Source organism: Prunus mume, linkage group LG8 (assembly GCF_029339155.1).
Source record: "Prunus mume cultivar Tortuosa linkage group LG8, ASM2933915v1, whole genome shotgun sequence".
NCBI classification, from domain to species: Eukaryota; Viridiplantae; Streptophyta; class Magnoliopsida; order Rosales; family Rosaceae; genus Prunus; species Prunus mume.
The window spans coordinates 9,867,879-9,880,430 of NC_142705.1; the positions used below are offsets into that span (position 1 = coordinate 9,867,879).

At 34.6% G+C, this 12,552-nt stretch overlaps 1 protein-coding gene across 2 annotated transcripts; it reads right to left on the reverse strand.

Moving 5' to 3' along the window:
- Positions 1 to 8,038: 8,038 nt before the first annotated feature.
- On the reverse strand, positions 8,039 to 10,436 carry LOC103339722 (uncharacterized). Of its 2 annotated transcripts, none has more exons than XM_008243060.2 (4): positions 9,798 to 10,436; positions 8,825 to 8,935; positions 8,644 to 8,724; positions 8,039 to 8,395 (listed from the first exon to the last, which is right to left on the reverse strand). In XM_008243060.2, exons 1-4 carry the CDS (start codon positions 10,044 to 10,046, stop codon positions 8,321 to 8,323), a joined length of 516 nt encoding a protein of 171 aa, XP_008241282.1. In that variant the 5' UTR covers positions 10,047 to 10,436; the 3' UTR covers positions 8,039 to 8,320. The 2 variants fall into 2 exon arrangements, with proteins under 2 accessions (XP_008241282.1, XP_088898749.1); XM_089042623.1 differs by having other exon boundaries at positions 8,039 to 8,404.
- Positions 10,437 to 12,552: the final 2,116 nt, after the last annotated feature.

The following is a 12,552-nucleotide window of genomic DNA, read 5'->3' on the forward strand; positions in this document are numbered from 1 at the left end:
AAAAGCACACATGCCAATGGGTAAAGCTGTTCATCCTTTATTTTTGGACGAACTGTTCGTCCTTTTCCCTTACTATTTACTAAAATTCATGCCTTTTGTCTTTATTTATCCCAATTATTTTAATTCAAATTACACTTCAATGCGTAATGCGTTGGAACTAGGAAAAATGGTCCCAAAAAAATAAAAGCCATGCAGCACATAGTCCTTCAACTTCAGTTTTCTGCCTTGTATTTTCTTAATGGGTTTTTTAGCTTCAATGATTCCTGAAATTTGACCCGATTCGTATTTTGAATTCCAAAATGGTCCTACAGTCAATTTTGTTAACTTTTTCTGTTAAATTTAAACATGTGCATGACACATGGTGTACTGTTGAGAGTCAAAATCAGAAATTGCTTCACTCCTTGGGTACATGGGCAATTCCTGCACCCACTCCCCCACCGCTGCAACTTAACTCTCCCCATCCATATATCTCCCTATGTTGGAGAGGTTGTGGCTACTATGGCAAGGACAGGAATAAAGTTTTTTATTTTTATTTTTTGGGTGAAAGGAATATTCAAATGGTGAAAATTAAAATTAATATAAAAATACCATTTTGCTCTTGCATTTAACAGAAAAGATAACAAAATTGATGACATGATCATTTATCCTAAAGATACTAAAGTTGAATGACTATGAGAACAATTTTGGAAATTGAGAGACCAAAATGCGAATCGGGTCGAAGTTTAAAAACCATTAGACCTAATTTTTAATCTTTACTTTATATATAAAACTTAGAAGAATCTTCTGCTACTTGAACATTGTATCATTGTCCTTAACTATTTGATTAATTGATAATTTAATCACTCCACTAATTCTTGCATAAGTGGGAGAAGATTAAAGTAGATTGACTCTGTAGCCAAAAGTGTGGAAGATAATTGAGTTCTAATGAAGAATCTAATCCGGACTTGCATGCGAGGAAATGATTACAAATTATTTCTTCCTTTCGGCCGAAAGCTCACTCATGAGTATATATATATATATATATATATATATATATTCGACTCTAGCTGTCTGGTTGATCCAAAATATTGATAAAGCGATTTAAGCGAAGCCTGTTTGAGTGTTTAGCGTGTGGGGCTTCCTCTCATTCCTCAATATGCTCTCCAGTTAGATAATCCATAATTATATTAAGAAAGTGTGTTTTTTTTTTACTTTTTAGAGTATAAACCAATTATTTTCTCATAGATTTTTAATTTTTCAAATAGTAATTCATCAACAATATTTATTTATGCTGTAGCAAAATTTAACATAGTTTGAAGAGGAAAATAATTTTGAATTTCATATGTTAAATAGTAGAAAAATTTACTTGTGACGGGAATAGTACTGTTTTCCTATCCTTATTACATGAAAGTTTATCTCGTTAAGTAGAGGTGGGAGAATCATGCATGACGATTGAATATTAAAGTATACAACAAAAATTGTCTCACATCTTATAATTAACAATATAAGGTTTTTATTTTTATTTTAATAATGATAAACCAACAAAAATGATTGGATATTGGTGAAATATATATATACATTTTCTAGAAAGTTTTATTTTTAGATGATTAGCAATCATTAGCAGTGTGTGTGACCTTGAGGTTGGCAGGCACAAACCTTTTCCTATATACAGGTGGCAATTTCATCTTACGATTGCTGTGTCACCTAATCCCAAATGCATGAAAATCCTTCACCAATACATTTCACATCTAAAAGATGCTCGAATGCTTTTCTCTGCTTTGGGAGGATATATGGAGCATGATTAGCCATTTAGTTGTTGCCAGATCAAATTGGAGTTTTTAGTGCACGTTTAGAAATAGAAACGGTGGTTGGGCAGACAAAGATGATATATATGCACGTATGGGCAGCATCCACAATGATACTCTCTAAGCTAAAATGCTAAAAATATAAGAAAATATTTTAGGAGCTCTCTAAAAAATTTCAACTCCAATCATACTCCATAATTTAGAGACATAAATGCTATAACTTTTTTTTTAAAGGGGTTTCACTAAAACACCCAAAATGGAGCAATTGTTGATTTTGGGTATCTATGTTTAAATAATGTTTGAGTTTTTTTATAAATACACAATTTGATGCTCTCTATGAAATACTCTAAATAGCATTAAATTATATGGAGCCACTAGTCATTTCTCTCTCTCAGATAGGAGCTTAGAGGACTCCCATTTTAGGAGGTGGATAGGGAGTATGATTGGAGTAGCATTTTTAATTGCTCCCTAAAATTTGTCTAAGGAGGTTGTTTAGGGAGCCCATTGTGGATGCTCTAAGAATATAAGAAAGCTAAATTTGGCTAAGAATATCTATTTTAGGAGCTCTCTAAAAAATTTCAACTTCAACCATACTCCCTAATTTGAAGAGTCATAAATGCTATAACTCTTTTTTGATTGGTCCATCTCTATTAAAAAATAAAATAAAAAATTGTTAGCATTAAATAAAAGTTTGAAATACTCATTAAATAAAGCATCATTAATTATATGGAGTCAACTAGAGTCCTTTCTCTCTCCTCAGTTAGGAGCTCTTGAGGACTCCATATTTTAGGAGGTGGATAGGGAGCGTGGTTGGAGTTGTATTTTTATGATTCATCCCTAAAATTTGTCTAAGGAGGTGGTTTAGGGAGCCCATTGTGGATGCTCTTAAGACACCAAATCAATAGACAAACTCTAGGAATTTAGTGAGAAAATGTTGTTTGTGACAGTGTTACATCTGTCATGTTAACGTAGTGTCATTTAATATTATAAGTTCACGCGAATCTAAAAAATAACTAGAGTTACGATACGTAGTTAACCCCATAAACTTGAATTCAAGTTAAAATTGGGTACTGAAATCGACCTTAGTGAGAGCTCAAAGTTGCCCCACTAACCAACCTATCCATCCAATTTGCACCCTTATCCAAACCACATTATTAAAATGGAGACTTCAAATACCAAATAATGTTCCAAAGTTGTTGTACTTTACTAAATCATATCCTTCTTGTAATGGGTTTTCTTTGGAAGACATATAGGTCGGATTAGTTTGAAAGTCTGTCATCACATGCTTTTGCAGTGTAAAACAAGCATTTTAGAACGTGTTTATATTTTCTAGCAGTTAGCTAAAAGTTAAGGAAGATGCATGGGCTGCCTTCCCAACAAAAGCTCTACTGTTGCCCCTAGCTAGCTACTGTCGTGGATTGTCCTCTCCCTGCCTCTCGCCATAAACAACACTTCCATTATTGATTGAAGGTATGCACTTCAAATTAACTTATACACACTGTCGAATTTGAAGGGGACATGTAGATATTTTATAATACCTCTTGGTGGTCCTCTTTTAAATTGTTAGTTGAGGAAATGGCTAAGGTAAATTTGAACTGAGTGAAACGGTATGATTGTGTTCTCTATACCAATTTGTTGGAGAATATCTTTAAGATAACTCCCGTCTAATGCAATCATCCGTAAACTACATGTTGGAATAAACTAAACAATATATAAATATATAAATATGCTTAAGGTAGTAGTTAGGGTTATTATCTTTTGTTTTTTTTAAGTGGGGTTAATCTTTATATCTTCACTGCTGGTTGGTAGAAGTGGTGGCTTAGTGGCAATCCTCTGTAAGTCAACAAAATCCTTGGTTTACTTTCTTATATTGAGGAGGCCTTTTGTGGATGCTTAGTGATCTTTTTATAATAAATTTCTTTGTGGCCTTCATCCATGTATGCTGGGACTCAGATTCTTGTTTCTTTTCTTTTCTTTTCTCTATGTGTTGATTGAAAAAAGAATTATAAATGTCAAATCTATCAAAAGCGCTTTTAGCTGTTCAGTGCCAAACAGGTTAATTAACAATTATCAAACCCATAAAACAAATTTGTTGCCCATCTCGTAGACTTCTTTAATCACTTGGATTATCCACTTAATCTATGTTTAACTTTGGTATGGTGTTTCTTGGGTGCAAGTGGCAACGTGGGGGAGTTTTGGACCTTAAAAATAGAGGCCATTGACCTCCAAATTTTGTCACAAAGTCCTAACATTAAGCCTGAGTCATCGACATTAAACATTTTGTAAATCTACATGGGGCCCCAAAAATTCGCCAACTTTTTCAAAGAGGACAAAAGGGAGGGCATGGCCACTTTAAATGCACCGTCAACTTGGTTCCTCCACATAATACAGCCAGCGCCAGCACCTCCATTTCGCACGTGTGGTTACGGTCCATCCACGAGTCAGAGACGGTCGGATTTCTGTCCGTTCCATATTGTGGACTGTATGTTAATGCATCTTCTTCTCTCCGGTCAAACGACATTTCGTTTGCCTCTCCTCCACGTGGCGCTTTCTACGTTATACATGGGATTCCCATGATTGCATTATAATTATATTCTCATTTTTTCTTGAAGTAATAAATCTCATTTTTCTATACCTATTTTCCAGACCTTTCTCAATTTTGGTTTTTATGGTCTCATGCAAGTTGATCATCACACCCATTTATATATATATATATATATATATATGAGATTTGGATGTTTATTGCTTTGAATCCCATGCAACTTTAAATATCCATGACATAAATTAAACATTTTACTAATTCAACATGGTAATATTTACACTTATAATGTGTCCTCCTAAACTTCTTTGGTGGGTATTTTAAAGTAGTAAGATATTTTGAATTTATAGTGTAATATAATGAACTCGGAATGTGAATTCAAATCACAACGGGCTTGTAATTTAAGTAGTTAAGAGCAATTAACACAGTTGATTAAGAATTGTGAAAAGCTAATAATAATCATTTCAGAATAAAAATAAATACGACTCGTTATTGTATGAAATTTTCATAGAACATCATTAGGGTGAGACACTATGAGTGCGGTCACTAACAAGAATTGCTCCATTGATAATCGCCGATTGTAGATTTTAGGGTGTTTCACTAAAACACCAAAAAGTGTAACAACGTATATCTCTGACACACCTCATCATTCTCAAGCTCACAACAAAGACAAGATTAGTTTATTTATATTTGTATAAAATATATATATTTTTTCATGTTTCTCTGCCAATCACATTTTTCTCACTTCATGAACATAACTTTTTTTGGTCGAAGAGAGCCAAAAGAAAATGCATACAAACTTGAATGCATCATGCGATGCGAAGACTCAATTTTTCTATCATATTTGGTCGCTGTCAGAGGAGACATCCAAATCGAAGAAAAAGACAATCTCTCTCTCTCTCTCTCTCTCTCTCTCTCTCTCTCATTAGAGAGTAGGACCAAAAAAGGGGAAGAAGAAAGAACTTAGGAGGGTGCTACATGTTGGGTTCATCTCATGTAGTCAGGAGGTGCTTCTTGATGAATATGGATAGTGTGCTAAAAACATATATAGCAGACGTAAGATATATATGCTTCAAAAGGGCACATAGGATTCTCCTTATATGCTTTGAATTCAATAATGTTTGGCTTGACCATTCAAATTGTTAGGGGACAATAATGAGCATGTCTCTTTGTTTTCATGGATCAAATTAGGGATATATGTTCCTCCATGCTCCATGTAATGCCATTCATTTTATGTAGCAGCATGCCTGCATGTCGTAGCACACCGTCGTGTTCGCATCTTAATTTCCGACCAAAACAATTTTGATTTAATTAACATTGAAATTTTGGATTTATCCCATATAAACCACACTTGGTGCTAATTATTTTTTTTTTTTTTTGGTTATCAATAATGACTAAGAAACATCGTGGAGGCTTCATGCAAATTGATTATTGATGAACAAATTTCCGCATTAGACAAACAAGATTTTATAATTGATTTGATCCTCCTTTAGAATAATATAATGGATGTCAATTGTTAGGATGTATTCAGTGTATTGCAACCTGGTTTCTGCTTTCAGAGAAGAATTTGGACCCCGATTTTGTATAAACTAGTACAATCCCTACCCTCTAATTGATCAAATAAATTAAAAATAAATGTAAGATTTTGGGCGCAACCACAATCCAATTCACAAATCCACAACACTCCTTCGTATGGGCCAGCTTTTAAAAGATTTTTAGAGGACCAAGTTTTGGGCTTCAACGCCTTCATCCATTTCTGTCTTTTCTGTGATTCAAAGAGGCCCATTAGTTACCCAAAATTAAATGCACCGATTTCAACAAAATAGAGGCCTGTGTTGCTTGGGTTTTTGGGACCAATTTGCCTAACCCTTATCACAAAGAAGTCGAAAAGTGAAATGAAGCGCGTTTTGGGTTAGCCCAAGTAGCGAGTAAGGATTAGGTTAAGTCAATGGTCCGAAATTCTGATTGAAATTTCTATAAACAAAGTAAAATGTAAGCTTGTGAAGTTAGCCAAGCTACGTTAAGGGTTCGATTCCTTTCAATTGTAGCAAAAAGAAAAAAGAGTGAAACAGTTTTGAGGCAGCTGTATGATAGCTAGATGTAGTTGGCAAAACAGTTGACCTAGCTATGGCATGTTTAGACAAGACAGCCGTTTGGGGGCACAAGAAAGACGTAAACAATCTCGAGACAATTGATTTCTATACCAAATCAGGTCAACTAACTACTCCTTTTTGGTTTCTTTTTCGTGTTTGGTGAGCCATCAATTTTGTATAGCGGTGCCCAAACTTAGCGTGCTCATGCTACTTCAACTATATATAAAAGTACTACCCCCTCTTGCTTATACAATAAGGAGAACGTAGTGGACCATATGAATTTATGTAACCCTACCTACATGCTATGGAGGACGGCGCTAATGGTGCATTGATATATAATGGTTAGGTATGATTCGTTGTCCACACGATTTGCGAATGACTATCGTCATATTCGTTATATAACCGGCAAATACAAAAATTTATTAATAATAAGGTGACGATTCCTATACGCTGAAGATTATTGATACTATCCTGGATCCAATCTTGCATCTTATGGTGAGACACTTGCAATGCGTCATTGTCATCCAATTCTGTAGTTTTCTTCCCAAATTTTAGTTGACTTACAAACTAAAATTTAAAATTTGTACACTTGCGTGACAATTAGATTGGATTTTTGTTTTGGACGTGGTTTATGAAAGATAGGTTTGTATTGATTAACCTTATCCACTAGCCTACAATGGGTGGAAAGGAGACTGATACAAAGAAAAGTTGGTAGGTTGTCTCATAAAGCATGCACAATCTGTATATGCTTTTGTAAACATATATTACTGATGTGAAACGAAATTTGATATCAAGGATGCAGAATTGTAGACATAAGGTTATGCACGATTTGTTTCATAAGTATAACCCTTTAGCTAATGCCGGTTTTCTTTTCTGTTCTTTTATGTCGAAAGAAAAAATGCAAACCGAAACCTGAGAGAGCAACGATTTAAGACATTAAGAAAAAATCAGTATTTAAACTTGAAAAATCTTTCAATATTGGGAAGATGAATAGAAATGTCATTAGACCAAAAACTAATTAGTCGGATAAAATCACTTTGATTAGGAGGGACAAGTAGCAAAAGTACCAAGGGATATAGTTTTTCTTTTCTTGTCTTAGCTCAAAAGAAAACCTTCGCTTGGACTAAATCCTTAAAATAAAAAGAAAAGCAAAACTCAGTATACGCGAGGAACGGCCGTTTGAAAAAAGTGCAGCCACCTTCATGATTACAGAGGGGACAAAAGTTGAAAAAGTGACGTCATTTCCCCTCCTGAGATGCTTAAACCTATGCGTTTATTTCTGGGAGGATGTCAATACAGGGTTGACTGAAATCTGACCGTTGAGGTTTATTACCGTTCAATCCAACCGCACCTCACCTCCCCTCTTGAATTTGCATTTGCAAGAAGCTTCAATTTGGGGGGGCTTTTTTAAAAGATTGCATGAGATTTAATGGAAATGGCTGTCTTCACAAACCAGCTTTTCATGGCACTGGTGTTTCTAAACAAAGCGAAGCCCAAGCAAAATGTACCGTTAAGTTGGTCTCAACAACAACATCACTCAAAAAACTTTACATTCTGATCACATAAGCCATCCAAAACTAAAATAATAAACATTTTCCACCAAAACAAAGAATGGAAATAAATTTAAAGAAAGAAAAAAACCCACATTACACTAGAATGGACGTTACAGTGTTTGGATACATGGAAAAATGAGAAGAAAATGCGAGTCCAGACACGTTTAGTTACAAACCTGTTTAAATTTAAGAGGGTATTTCCTGCCTAAATCAGCTAGTGTTTTATCAAATACTAAAGAAACAAACCAACTTAGAATACACCAAAGCCAATCACCACCCATATATGTAAACATGAAAAAAGTCATCTTAAATACATCACACAGACCTAATCAGAGTTACCAATAGGCTATTTCACTGTAAGGAATCTACGTTCTTGCTCAGCTCCTCCAGCTTCTTCATCCTCAACTTCTCACTTTCACTCACCAGCTGCATCAAATGTAACATGACAACAGAACAACTTCAGACACAAATTGAAATGTAAAAAGACTTTGTATGCTTTCACTAGATTGAAATATAAGAACTTTAATTAGTGTCGGTTGAGAGTTTGGACGAGTTGAACTCCTAAACTGAGCCAAACCAAAATTTGAAGTAGGCTCAATTGCGGACAAGTTCAAGTTCAACCCATCCAAATTGCACACCTAGTTATGTAAGTAAAAGCAGTTTATTAGACTAACCTCCATTAGTTTTGTGATAAGCTGCACTTTTTCCCTGTTCTTTTCATTGAAAGCCTCAAGCGCGTCTCTGTATTCTTTTTCCTGTGACAAGTTACAAACCGAAATTCATTATGAACATGCATATGCCTAGCAGTAAATACATTCACATCAAAATGTAGTAAAAGTCTTTAAGTTGTGTTACCTTCTTCTGGCAGGTGTGTCCTAGTGGCTTTAACTCTTTGTTAATTGAATCGATCTTCTTACGGACCTGTGAAACTTCCTTCCTCATTGGATCTGCAAGCCCTTCAAGCTCCTGGAAGTTCCATAATTTACACAAGAAGGAAATTAATGACATAAAATTACCGACAACAATTTTTTTACTTTGCATTAGATTGCATGAAATTGAAAAACCTAGACCAACATATATCCATTAAACATCTTCAACTAGCTAATAGTACTGACTCAACGGCTATTTTTTCTAGTTTAACCAGCAGAAGTCGATGCACATGGGATACAGATATTTTCAGCAAGGCATCCTTGGACTGATATCGTTGTGGCAAGCATAAAAAAACTGAGAAGACCTGACTATATGACAAATTTGCGGTTATTGAGAACCCAAAAAAAAAACACTATTTGTTTTTGCCATCTCAAGGCTTATGTCTGTGCCTAAAAAGATTAAACTTCGTTGTCATAATTCCTCTGCCAAATTTCATATTTTGTTGTGTTAATAACCTTTGGATCAACAATCTAATCTGCCAAATAATTCAGACTTAATATTCCTTTTAACCAAAAGCTCCAAGGAAAATAGTAATAAAGTTGAAATTCCTTACATCAAAGTGTTCCATGGCATAATAAATTCAGACCTTTGATAATCTACAACCCAAATTTTTGCAAAGAGAAAAGAAAAGACAAAACAACACAATAATTTGAAAATAGACCCCCAATTTATTTCCTTTTTGTTTTTTGGGGATCTAGCTTGCCATCAACTTTTCTCAACCTTAAATTTTCAGAAAGTTAAATTCCCTTGTACCCAGAAATTTCTTTGCATAAAATCATCATACCCATGTTTAGGTAAAAATTAAAAAAAAAAAACAAAAATAAAAATTGAGTCTTTGATTAAGCCCATTATTTTCATGTAAACCTTAAAAACTTGTGTTGGGATGACCAGAACAAACCTCACGAATAGTGGCCAAACGCTTGGTCTCCTCTTCAACACGACCCAACTGGGCTTGAACCTTTTCTCTGACCTCCATCTTCTTCCTCTCGATCTCCTCCTCTTTGGCTCTGAAAGTGGAAAGAGCCGACCTTGACATCTCTTCATCCTCCTTGGAGAGATTGCTGTTGAAGCTGAGGCTTCCAGCTGAGTTCTGCACCACCAGCTGCTGCTGCTGCTGCTGTGGCTGAGCCTGCTCTGTCTGCATCATCTCTTCAAGCTCTTCTTCGCACAAACAAAGAGCAACCTTTTTCCTGAATTTCTCTATTTCTTACCTTCCTCTTTCTCTGCCTCTCTTTTGCTTTTGCTTTTCTCTCTGCTTTGGTATGATGGGTTTTGGAGGTGTGCTCTGTATTTTCCTCCTCTCTGCGTTTGCAGTGCTTATGAATAAGTCTGTGGCTGTGGCTGAGGCTGAGAGGCTGGCGTTAAAGGTTTTAAAGCGTCAAGCCAGCAGCTTATTGTTCTTTAATGAACAAAACAATAAAAAAGAAATAAAAAAAAGAAAGGAAAAAAGAAAATAAAAAAGAATTGGAAAAGCTTTTGGTTGAAATGACCCAACTGCCAACCACTGATAAAGAGATATTGTGCAATTCTACTTTACTGAATGAAATGCGGTGTGTCTTAAATTTTTTTGTTTTTAAATAAACTTGTCTCTACCCGTTTATGTGCAGCCCACCTGCTAAATCCTAAATCCTCCCCCATTGGAATTTCAAATCTTTTGTTTTTATTGAAATCCCAATTTGAATTTTTTTACTGTGCTCAATTATTTCACCAATTGTAATCAAGTAGATACTATTGTTCTATAGCATTTCTAATGAACTAGATACTGTTTTTCTTTTTGATTGGGAAATGGAGTTGCCCATGAGAAATTGAGATGGTTCTATTTTGTGAATTTTTTTTATACATATTTGACAATGAATGGACAATCAAAATTTGATATTTCACGACTGAAGATTGTTCGAAATTATCAATCAAGTATAATTTTCTCACATCAAATAAGAAATTGTCTATAACATTAATGAGTGTATTAAGTGAAATATCTTTTTAAGTTGTATCGATACCTTTTAAGATAAAAACCTAGCTAACAATTCATAACTCATATAGTTCCATCGAAAGTGCATTTCACGAGACGAGAATACAAATAGAACTTCTTGCATTTTCTTTATCATATAGAGATTCGAATTTAGGTCTATTTTGCTATGTTGCAATGTTGGTAGACGGACAACTTCAACCCACCTTTTTTAACCCATTCACATGGGCTACACGCAAGCACATAATGCACTGGTAAAAAGAGAACATGATTATGCATAGTAGAACACATATGCCTATCTTTTTCAACCAAAAAAATACATATACATATGCATATGTGTCAACATATATTTAGGTTATTGGTCATTCTATCGAGCACCTTTTTGCCGAGTTTAATTTATATGTGGAATCAGTTACAACAATATTGGGAAAAAATGACATTTTTTTTAAGAAGAGAAAAATGGCATTTTTATGTAAATAGATTATATTTAGAATGCAGTCTTCATTGCACATATTGGCTTTTATTAATTTAACATCATTTTTGTTTGTAGTTACAATAAATTTTAGCTAGCAAGGAAATAATTAAAATTCTAGTTAAAATCATATTAAGAAAATAATATCCTAATACATAACTTATTCTAAAAATATAAAACAAAACATTAAATTAAATATAAATCTTGATAGAATCCATAATTGATACAAATTTCCTCAATCAATATGAAAATCTCAACGATACGCCTTCCTTCTTTTCCTATCTCCATAATTAATGCTCAAGCATGATTTTCCTTATTTGAACCCCAATTTTCTGATTTAATTTTTGTTTGTTTTCTAAATTCCTTCATAGGAACAAGCTTATAATTTGCCCTACATCACTTGATAATCTCAAATGATGAACACTGTAGAATGTATTAACTGCATAGATCAAAAAATGCATCCTACGATGTAGATGAGATATCGCTTAAATTTTTGTTTACGACATCCCACTTACAACATATTGTTGCTACAAGTAACTAAATATGTAGCCATTGTATCAATTTGACACATATCACATCCGCTATAATCCTGAGGGATGTGATAATTACTGTGACAGAACGATCTTTCTACCAATTGCGAACAAATTTACAATGTGTGGTCTTGCGAGTTGCAAATAAACCAAGTGTTGAAAAACATGCAAGCTAGGGCCAAGAGACTGAAAAGACTAAAGAGTATGAGAAGGTTTCAAAGTGGTGAAGAAGTAAGTGGGAAATTTAAGCCCATCCCTTGTCCTTGTGGACAGCCAAGCCACAAGCCAGGGTGGTGGTGCTTAAGACTAAAGTTTGGTGTGGAGTGGACAGAAAGGGTCACCTACGCACACACGCACACTTGACCAGCGAGGCTGACAGAGAGGCGTAAGAGCCAAGGCAAAGTTGGACAAAGGCCACTGGCGGCAGCTTCCCTACCCTTTTGACAAATTTTACCTCCTTTCCGATGTGGGATTGGCCCTTCGAATCTCCCTTTTTCTTTTCTTTCTTTTAATTTTTTTATAAAAAATATTTTTAATTGTTGTTTAATTTGGCTTTCTAATTCTTATTTTACTTGGTATGATTGAGTCAAGGTGTACTTTAAATATTCCAAAATGACATAATCTCTTGCTAATGGATTTCTACTTTTTCTCTTGCTTTCCCTTCTCTCTCTGTTGTGTTGTGAGG